Source organism: Ceraceosorus guamensis (assembly GCF_003144195.1).
Source record: "Ceraceosorus guamensis strain MCA 4658 unplaced genomic scaffold IE81scaffold_3, whole genome shotgun sequence".
In the NCBI taxonomy this organism is placed as follows: domain Eukaryota; kingdom Fungi; phylum Basidiomycota; class Exobasidiomycetes; order Ceraceosorales; family Ceraceosoraceae; genus Ceraceosorus; species Ceraceosorus guamensis.
This window is the reverse complement of record NW_020289998.1, coordinates 56,908-66,408: the sequence shown is the minus strand read 5'-3', so window position 1 is coordinate 66,408 and position 9,501 is coordinate 56,908. Positions and strand designations below refer to the sequence as shown.

The 9,501-nt window shown below is 55.8% G+C and overlaps 4 protein-coding genes across 4 annotated transcripts in view; all 4 read right to left on the bottom strand.

The window, feature by feature from the left end:
* Positions 1 to 37: 37 nt before the first annotated feature.
* On the bottom strand, positions 38 to 1,961 carry IE81DRAFT_319618 (hypothetical protein). The gene is made up of 4 exons (XM_025512774.1): positions 1,104 to 1,961; positions 858 to 1,007; positions 733 to 765; positions 38 to 645 (listed from the first exon to the last, which is right to left on the bottom strand). The coding sequence occupies exons 1-4, from the start codon at positions 1,516 to 1,518 to the stop codon at positions 320 to 322; spliced, it is 924 nt and encodes a 307-aa protein (XP_025372944.1). The 5' UTR covers positions 1,519 to 1,961; the 3' UTR covers positions 38 to 319.
* Positions 1,962 to 3,002: 1,041 nt separating this feature from the next.
* On the bottom strand, positions 3,003 to 4,662 carry IE81DRAFT_333121 (SKN1-domain-containing protein; the record flags this gene model as incomplete). Its single annotated transcript, XM_025515356.1, has 2 exons — positions 3,003 to 3,707; positions 3,781 to 4,662. The coding sequence occupies 2 exons, from the start codon at positions 4,660 to 4,662 to the stop codon at positions 3,003 to 3,005; spliced, it is 1,587 nt and encodes a 528-aa protein (XP_025372943.1).
* Positions 4,663 to 4,910: 248 nt separating this feature from the next.
* On the bottom strand, positions 4,911 to 5,644 carry IE81DRAFT_126322 (hypothetical protein). The gene has a single exon (XM_025510232.1). The coding sequence runs from the start codon at positions 5,459 to 5,461 to the stop codon at positions 5,009 to 5,011; it is 453 nt and encodes a 150-aa protein (XP_025372942.1). The 5' UTR covers positions 5,462 to 5,644; the 3' UTR covers positions 4,911 to 5,008.
* Positions 5,645 to 9,310: 3,666 nt separating this feature from the next.
* IE81DRAFT_126286 (hypothetical protein) overlaps positions 9,311 to 9,501 on the bottom strand; it is a 1,808-nt gene continuing 1,617 nt past the window's right edge. The window contains exon 2 of the mRNA XM_025510231.1: positions 9,311 to 9,501. Coding sequence (XP_025372941.1) covers positions 9,350 to 9,501 — 152 coding nt within the window. The 3' untranslated portion in view covers positions 9,311 to 9,349.

Sequence of the window (9,501 nt, the reverse complement as noted above, 5' to 3'; positions counted from 1 at the left end):
CCCCCCCCCCCTCCCCTCTCTCACAATATCAGCACGAGGCTTGGGCTTACAGAAAATTGCGGATTGCGAAATTGAGATGCGGGAGGGTGGGGAATGGGAATTGCGGTGACGAGAGCAAGAAGTTGCGTGACATTTTATCGCTAGCGAGCGCAGAGATGCGAGGTGGAAATGGGGTAACTTTCTCGCCTTTTCGAGTTTCCATTGGGACAAAGCAAGGGCGCGCGATAGAGGAGCGGAAGGGAAAGGGGGGGGGGAACACTAGGAAAGGTTGGGAAATTTGGCGCGCAGAAGAAAAGAGTGGGGGGGGTTAGGGTTGGGACTAAGCGGGAACGCTCCAGCACACTTTGAAGCTGTACTCGTGCTTGTACACCTTGTCTCCGGCCTGCACAGCCAACCTTTCCAGCTCCTTCACCTTCACCTCGTCGCTCCTCTTGGACCTGATCACGCTCAACATTTGATCCCGCACGCTCTTGCCGAAAGCCTTTTGTGCGTAAATCTTCTTGACGTACGCGATCGAGGCGTCCAGATCCAACCTGCCATTCTTTTTGTAGAAGGACTTGTAGAGATTGTGCGCGCTGCACACGCGCTTGGATGGGGCCGGCGTCGGACCGCTGGTCGGTGGCTGTATAGTCGTGGATGGAGAGGCTGGCGAGTGGAAAGAAGAGAGGTCATCAGGATAAGCAGAGGTTTGCAAAATCCCCCCACGTCCACATTCCTCGCGCTACCACTCACTTGGAGCAGGCGATGGGAACAACGTGTCCGAGGCTGTGAATGCAGCGAGCGCAGCACAAGGTTTGAACGGACATTCAGCAATGGGCGTACTTGAAACAGATTTCTTAGGGCTAACATTGACTCACTGCTGCATGCGCTTCGAGAGGTGGGGTAAGGCAACTCGTACAGCGTCTCTTGAGGCTTGATGTAGTGCACCGTATTCAATTCAGTATCAAGCGAGGCAGCTCGACCAAGTATTCGAATGGACTTTGACCCATCCGTTCCATAAAAGCCGACTGTGCGAGACAACATGGGAATCTTGAATCAGCATCGACAAAAGATGTGGGGAGGATGATGAGAAGAGTTGTAAGCAGATCGAAAGTCCCACTCACTACCGCCCAAAGCCAGCACTTGATTTTCTGGGCCGGTACCAGCAGTTCCTCGATCGCAATCCACAGCAGATCTCTGTCTCTGGCCCTCCTCTGCCAGAGCAGCGACGCGCTCCGAGCCATAATTATCCTGATCCGGCGATGTCTCTTGCCAAAAGTTGAATGCTAGCGGACCACACGCATTTGTAGGGTCACCTTCTTTGGCATCCTTGGGGTTGGAAAATAGATCGCGAAAGGGATTGTCGAGATTGATCCCGTTGTACCTGCACGTCGAGCCGATTGCAGCGTCCAACACGTACGATGGCTGCCATCCTCGATCAAGCCGCTTTTCTAGGTTTTGCTCCGTACCGTTCAGGCTGGCCAGTCTGACGGCGGCCGCAGCCACTGCAGCAAGCTTTGCTCGATCGATGGCGACCATGATGTTTGGCGTATTGAATCAAAAAGCAGCGGGCTCTGGCAGTCGGTGTAGAAGGGAGGAGTACAAGTCGACCTCGCTAACGTCACGCTGAGTGGAGATGTAGGCAGGATGTGGCATCAAGTTGGGGTAAAAAGGGGGGTGGGGCCAGGGAATCCCAAATGCCTACATTTTGTACCCCCTTTTGCATCATCCATCCCGCTTCCGCATGGCCAAGCAGCGTCGATCTCGGCATACAGGGTCACAATAGCAGTGTCTCTCTGCTTCAGGACCCCATAGTCGGGAGTCCAGCTCACCGGCTCGCCCACCAAGCGCCCTCCCTGCCCATCACCAGCGAAAGTCAGACAGAACAACGCTCTGTCGGACCGACTGGAATCCCAAAGTGGGCAAAATCACGAATGCACACACGTACGGTGTGGTGCATGGTCTCTCTCTCGAGAGAAGGGGACGCCTCTTTTTTTTCCGGATCAGCGAGCGAAAGCGCGCCAGCCACACCTTCCCGCGCGTGCATTGATCTCCCCTCCTTTGGATCTCCGACGCGCGCGCATGGGTGCGCGTGCGCAGGCGAAAAGGGGTAGGCCCGGCCCTCCTGCTTGAGCCGAGACCGTCGAGGACCAGATCGGCAAGCGACAAAGATGAACCAGCGGGCGACCCCGAGCGGATTCTCTTGGCTCCGATGGGCAAGCTCCGGACATTCGATGCAGCTAGGCTAGACCTCTGTTCCAGCACTTCCCCTCCTAATTGCCTCTCGTCGAGCGGGAACGGTCACAACGCACCGCCCGTTGCTTGGGTGCTCACTACCGAGCAACTCTAATGATGGGTCAAATTCTATTTGACGTCCTTGTAGACCAGGAGACCTTCTCTTGGTTGCTCTCGAAGCTCGCGGATGTATAGTGTGTGTAGGGAAACATGCACAGGGACGCAAAAGTAAAGGACAGAGGACAGGGAGAGAGACATGCGCGCGGGCTTCGACCGCGTGCAGCTTCTTGACGAGTCAGAGGGAAAGAGCGTGATCAAAGAGAGAGAGAGAAAAGGGACGTGGCGTGTAGGGGACGTATGGTGCAATTGCGCTGCTTGGAAAAGATCTTGAAATGTTTTCAAGGGGGGCCAAGCCTGAAGGCTGATAGCTGGCGCAAGCGAGCGCGGACGAAAGGGAAGAGAGCTAGAGAGCGAGAAGGTCTGGACGGCTGGTCCAAGCGATGGGATGCTTGACGCGTGCTGTGCCACTGTATTGCGGCGGGCGACCAGGGAAATTATCTACCGAAGAATTCGGGAGAGAGGGAAGTGTGCGTGTTGGTGTCTTTAAATGTGACAAATGAGGAGCCAAGGTCCGAGTGCAGTACTGGTGACGTGTCCGGTTCGAATGATGAGCGCAAGATGCTGGGATGTGGACCAATACGATGGGCATGGAGGCCAGATGCCAGAAGAAGCCGACTGACAAGCATGCCGACCAAATCAGGAGTCGAGTGCAAAGCTTTCTCGGCCCTCTAAAAAGACTCGCCCTCGGCGATCTGGTCTTCTCTGAGGTGAGGAGCCTTTGGCTTGGGATTTGTAGGCGAGCCAGGGAAAATGGAAGCCTGGGCGTTGCAACCGTTCGGATTGAGCCTGTTGCGAGGCCAATTAGCTCCGTAGCCACCTTCCTCTGGCGTATTGCCCCACAGCGTCAGGTTGGGATTGTTGTATGCTTCCAAGTGACGGTTTATGTAGTCGGCAGTGGGCATGCTCTCTGGCGAGCATCCAACGTTGATCTGACCCTTTGGTTGGTAGACGCGGACCCACTCGACCGCCATCGTGGCTGGCCACTGGAGGTTGTCCCAATCCACCGCACCAAAGTTCTTCGAGACTCCGACGTTGAAGATGATGTACATTGGCTCGTTGGGGATGGGCCTTTCGGCAATGCCCACTCGAGGGTCTGCGCTCATCGCAGCGGGATTGACGCGCCAGGCAGGCTTGCCGTCCGAGACCCACTCGATGTAGCCACCGTGCCCAGGCTGATATTCGAAACCGTACTCGGAGAACCCTCCATCACCGCCTCGCTGCATTGCTGCTTGATTCGCGTCGGTGACAGCCGACATGGCTTGCTGCATCAGCTCACCAGTGTAAGTGTTTTCGATGGTGCGCAAAGGGTCGTAAATGGTGTAGGCAGGCTCCGTCGTATTGTACGGCTTGTACTTGTAGTTGAAAGGAGCAATCTGAAGCGTCGATACGGTAGCTCGTCAATTCAAAACTTGATGCATTCTCATATGCCAGACAAGAACCACTCACCTGTGCGCTCTGAGAGAGCGTCATCTTCCTGCCCGTGCTCTGCGCTTCGAAAACATCGATTTCCGGTGCCGACCTACCGACCCAAGACCCGTCCTTGTTCTTTGGGCCCGGATGATCGTCGTCGGGACACGTGCACGCCGACAATTTCTGTCCGGTCAGGAAACTCAACGCGTTCGAATTGTGTTTCCTGTTGAACAGCACATCACCACCCGTCACCGCCATTTCGGGTTGACCATCGAATGTCGTCTGATTCTGCAGCGTGCCCACGTCGCACGCATCGTACGAGTAGGGCCATGTACCTTCCAGCGTCGAACCGTACCCTGCTCTGCCGAGGTTGCCCATGGTCCACATGGCAGGCCAAAGACCTGCGACGTCTGCGGTGCCCGGAAGACGAACGGAGGCGACGACGAAACCACCAGTAAAGCAGAACTTGTTCCACGATTGCAGCATGCCGCCGCGGAAATTGAGGTTGTGCTCGACGTACTGATCCAACGTGATTTCCAAAGCTCCATTGCGGGTGGTCACGGCTGCAGGATCATACCACTCGTAGTTGTTCGTGGCCCAGTAGTGCAGATCGACGGCCTCCCAAAAGGGATCGTCGCCCGGATAAAAGGATCGTCCTTCCACCTCAAATTCGTCGGAAAAGACGAGGTCAAAGTCGGTCACACCGTCCAGACCTTTGCGGGTATATGCATCCTTTGGCGTGTCGGGATCGATGAGACCGGTCGAGCCTGTCTTCCATCCAGGAAAGTCGGAAGCGAGCGAACTGACCTGCCCGCTGGAATTGGTGCCGCCAAGATTGAACGCGCCTTTGGTGGACTCGTGATCACCGGTGACGTACGCGATGATCGGGTAGCCCGCAAACAGCAGCAAGAGTCCCATGCCAAGGATCGCGATCGTACCGAGGTTCAAGATGGCCCGACGCGTCGACACGACCCCGCTACCGTCGACTCCGACCGGATCCAACGTCGGGTCGTGAAGCACATCGTCCGGCTCAGCTTCCATCTTGCAATCCGCCCAGAAGGATTCTGATGCGGGCAAGATGTACAGTGCGGTCGCACCCGCATCTTTTGAGAGGGTGCTCCGGTGTCGCACGCCGCTTCTCGATGATGCTACAGAGCCATACGCTGTGGACCAGCGCAGGGATTTGGGCAAGTCCTCATCGCTACGAGGTGAGCAGGCAGTAGAAGGTGGTCCGCTGTGTGGTGAGTTGTTCCAACGAGGGACGCTATACGCCGACGATGCCCTCTGCAAGCAAGACGAACCGCGTGTCAATCAGCACGTCCGTCAGCGCCCAACTGTGCGACTCTAGCAGCAGCATCGATCGACTCACCCTCGCACCGCTGGCTGTCCTATTGTTGACAGGGCTCAAGCTGTTGGTGACCCAACCGCCATGCTCGGAGCTGCCATGCAAAGAATTGACCGCGCTACCAGAAGGTGTGAAGCTGGAATCCAAAGTGTTGCTCGCGACTTCCGGCAGAGCGTCGCTAGACTCGCCTGTGCTGATACCCAGGCCTCCATCTTGTTCAACCTCTGGCGATACTGCCCTACTCGCGCTCTCTTCCTCCACTTCGCTCAGATTCGCTCCTCGCTCAGGTCGAGTTGCCCTGCTGCCCAATTGAGCCTGCTGTGATGCGCTCCTGATGTGCTCCTCGAGGGACAAGACTTCCCTCGAGACCATCTTGGGCTCTATGTGTGCACGCGAAACAACGGCAAGGAAGCGTCTTGGAATTCGGCGTATGGCGACCTTCTTGATAGGGATGCTCTGACGTTGGCAAGGGGTCTGTCTGACTTCTTCAAAGGTCGGACAAAGTCGTCTCTTTTTTGAGAGTCTTCGTGCCGTTGTTGTTGCCTTGGAGGTGCAGAGACTAGTCGACCAGCATGGGTGGTGAAATGAGCGTGGTGTGTGGGTGGTGCAGGGAGATGTTAGAATGCGGTGAGTGTCCTGGTAGAGGGGGAGGTCGAGTGGTGCGGACGAGCGCCAAACGATATCCACTGGATTTGCGAAGCAGGCAACGAACGGGTCGAGAGCCCTGATGCGTGAGAAGCTAGCCACTCACAGCGAGGATGCCGGCCGAGGGTGTATAGCGACAGTGGTACGTTTTGGGCACACTGGTCAAGCGTGCATGGGATTCATGCAGAGAGGGGACCGACCGAGCGAGTTCGGGGCTTGTGCGCTGCTTGCATGAACCAGAGTTGATGTTAGGAGTTTCAGCTACGCGTCGAGACAACCAAGGGACAGCACGGCGAGCCCAGCGAAGCAAGCAGGCAGGCAGGCAGGCAGGTGGATGGATGGATGGGCTGGCTTCCCTCTCTCGATCTCCTCTGTGTATATGCGTGCTTGCTGCTTGCTCACTCGGTTGGTCGAACGAAGGGCCTAAATACAAGCACACCTGCTGCGGTGCAAATCAACGTCGCATTCTGAATATAGAGCGCCAGAGTCGTGAATGCGCCTCAGCAGCGCAACGTGCTGCTTGTGGAAACTCATGCAAGCGAACCGTGAACACCTGAAGCTGAGTTGACGTCTGCATCATGTGTTCAATCGAATGACGCCGTCGTCGTCTTCCGCCCTGGCTCAATACATACGAGGCAAAGCGGTACCTTCAGCCCACCCGTTCATTCTCGCGAGATTGCATATGTAGACCGCAACCACCAGCAATTGCTAGTCAACAGGGGCGGCATCTATGCCGCATGCTGCTGCTTCAGAGCTGGCGGGTATGCGCCGCGCATTCGCGCAGCAACGTGCAGCAGCAGCAGCAGCAAGAAGTTTGTTTCCAAATGCGCCCACGCGCGGCACGTACGTACCTCTTCACGTCGACTTTGCCGCGCAAGGGCCCTACGGTACAGTGTACATGCAGATACGATCCAGCAGTCGCTGCGCGACCATGGCGTCTGACGACAGACTGCCGCACTGCGCGCCGGGTTGTGACCACGCATAGACGAGCGGCCGCCGGGTCGGGAAAATTCAATCTCAGCAGCAGGGCTGGTTGCAACGATTAAGTGAGTGACAAATTAATGTGGGCGCGTCACCAGCAGCGGCTCGATTGCGCCGTGGGCCCGCGCGGATACGGTGAGCAGGCAGGCGTCTCGTCTATGTGCTGCATGCATGGGTGTAAGCGCGAGACCTAGGCCGCGGCTCAGGAGGAACAAGGAACCCATTTATTATCATGGTATGGCGGGGTACTATATATAGCTGAAGAAGGACAAAATGCCGAGTCTTGAGTCTGCTGAAGGGGCCTAAAGCGAGCCAAAACAGAGTATGTGTGATGCGCTTGTTGATGAACGTTACTCATGACTGTGTGATCAGCTGTCAGAGCAGTGAGTGTGATTGCATCGACAGCCGAGACCCTCACGCAGGGGGCGGCAGAATCCGCGCTTAAAGCGGCCTGCTGGTGAGCAACGCGGTCATCATCTCTCTCTCACATACACGCACACATGTTCGTCACGGTCCTCGTGGCTGGCGATAGCGCGCCGGGGTGACCTGGATATTGATCTATGGCAGCAACAGCATGGTCACAAACTCCACCCCCGAGTCGTGAATCTTCATTCAGGTGGCTGCACAGACACACAAAAAAAGCCCGTCGCTCCTCGAGTGATCTCGACGCCGCCGACACATATGCGCTTGACTACTGCCCTCTAGGCGCGAAAAGCTTCGAAGTGCGACTGCACGATTAGACAGACTGTCACGATCGAGTGACTCTCAATCTGTCGTGGCGAAAGGGCTGCTGCAGCAGAACACGCGTACGCTATGCGGCACATGGCGCCGACCACCTTTGCAAAGAAGAGGGTTAAAATACGAATGAGCAGGAGCGCTCCTCCAAACGCGTGCTGAGTGCCGCTTGTTGTGCGATTGCTCCCGTGCACATTGTGATTCTCGAGTGAGCATTCGCATTCGCATTCGCATTCTTCCGCGCACCTGCTGAATTGCTGGGAAGCTCCAACTCGATCGCGGTGTCGAGGGAGCAAAAGGCAAAAAAAAAAAGGATAGCCTCGAAGAGTGTTCTGGAAAGGAACATATCAAGGCGGAGCCTAGAGCACGCGCATGCACGGGATCAGCGAAGCGCAGGTTTAAAAGTGTCGCCAGAAGCACGGCGTCAAGCTTACAAGTCGAGGTTGCGAATCTATAATTCATTTCGATCCATCTGACTCCGCTGAAGCATGCATGTGTGTATGCTGCAGCCACGCTCAGCTATATACAGCATGTAGCTATTTTGGCTGATGCAGGCGGCTTATTGCGCGGACTTGACAGGTTTTGCCGCGCGAGCTGCTGCTGCTGGATGCAGCATGGACCTCGATCCGTGCGAATTGAATGTGGCATTCACGAATTTGCCTGCCTATGCCTATGCCTATGCCTATGCCTATGCCCATGCCTCCACCTCTCTCCTTCTTCTCCGCCTTTCCTCGCCATGCCCGAGAGCTGTTTTGACAAGGCCCCCAAGCCATGCAGCGTCTGCATGCAGCAGCAGTCTGAGTAGGGCTTCATAAGTAGCACTCAGTGACTGTAGGCCCGACCCTGCATGGCGCTACTGCAGCTTTCGCATTCACGAGCCCCCAGGCTGGCTGGCGGGGCCCGCGCTCAAGAAAAGCGTTCGAAAAAGAGGATGGGCGGGCAATCACGATCATTCAGAATCGTGAATGGGGGGTGATGGGTGATGGGTGGTGGGTGGTGGTGTGTAGTGATGCAAGTTCGGGCAGAGCTGTCATGGGATTGAGGTTCTTGTTCTGTTGGGGCCACTTTCATTCAAACGACTTGAGCTCTTTGGCCTTTCAGGCTCCTTCACTCATCGCTGCTGCTGCTGCTGCTGCTGCTGCTGCTGCTGCTGCTGCTGCTGAACCCGTGTTTGGGTCAAGGGGTGGGGCAGGCGCGGCATTCAAGGTTTCTTTTCGTCTTGCTTGACGCGCGCGCAGCATCCACTCCGCTCTCGAATGAGTCCGTCAGGATGAATCAAAGCCAATGTGAATGTGTAGCCTACGTTGCCCTTCTCTCCAGTACTGTAGTCAGTGTGAGCTTCAAGTGACCGCACTTGGACTTCTCTGCTTGCCGAATTCACAAGCCATGCGACAAGGATCTCGAAAGTTGGTCACCAAAACTTTCATCAAAGATGCTCGGTGATGGAGGACGACAGGTTCCGAGTCAAGAATCCTTGCCCCCCCCCCCCCTCTTCCCCTCTTTGCTCCGATCGCGCAGATTTGAATTACTGATTCAGAGTCGTAAGTGTGGAATTGGAGGGAACTTGGATGAGCTGCACCGATATGGAACATGCATGGCGGGCGCACAATTCATCGCTCGATCGATCGAGTACTCGTGATTGTTCAAGTCAAAAGGTGAAAAGCTTTCATGCATGGCTCAACTCGGCCTGGGCGGCTGTTGCTGCTGGCTCAACGCCGTTCGCTTCATGCTCGGCGGTCGGCGCAGTCCTGCAGCGGTGGATGCCGGCCGTATACCTACGTATACCGGTACAGCTAGGAGCTATGATATCCTGTACGCCTAAAGGCCGTAGGTGCACGCGGTACGCACGCCGCGAGTACATGTGCGCATCGCTGACTCGTTTGATCGCAAGGCATCGCATCAAATCTCGAGTTTAGAGAGTCCGATAGAGTCGAGTCGAGTCGAGTCAAAAGTCGAACAGTAGTAGTAGTAGTAGTAGTAGTAGTAGTAGTAGTAGTAGTAGTAGTAGTAGTAGTAGTAGTAGTAGTAGTAGTAGTAGTAGTAGTAGTAGT

Excerpts from the sequence above, each read along its gene's own strand:
- IE81DRAFT_126322 (XM_025510232.1), bottom strand. The coding sequence starts at position 5,461 with ATGGTCTCGAGGGAAGTCTTGTCCCTCGAGGAGCACATCAGGAGCGCA.
- IE81DRAFT_319618 (XM_025512774.1), bottom strand. The coding sequence starts at position 1,518 with ATGGTCGCCATCGATCGAGCAAAGCTTGCTGCAGTGGCTGCGGCCGCC. Across the intron at positions 1,008-1,103 it reads AGTGCTGGCTTTGGGCGGTA|TCGGCTTTTATGGAACGGAT; the intron begins GTGAGTGGGACT and ends TGTCTCGCACAG. Across the intron at positions 646-732 it reads GTTCCCATCGCCTGCTCCAA|CCTCTCCATCCACGACTATA; the intron begins GTGAGTGGTAGC and ends TCCACTCGCCAG.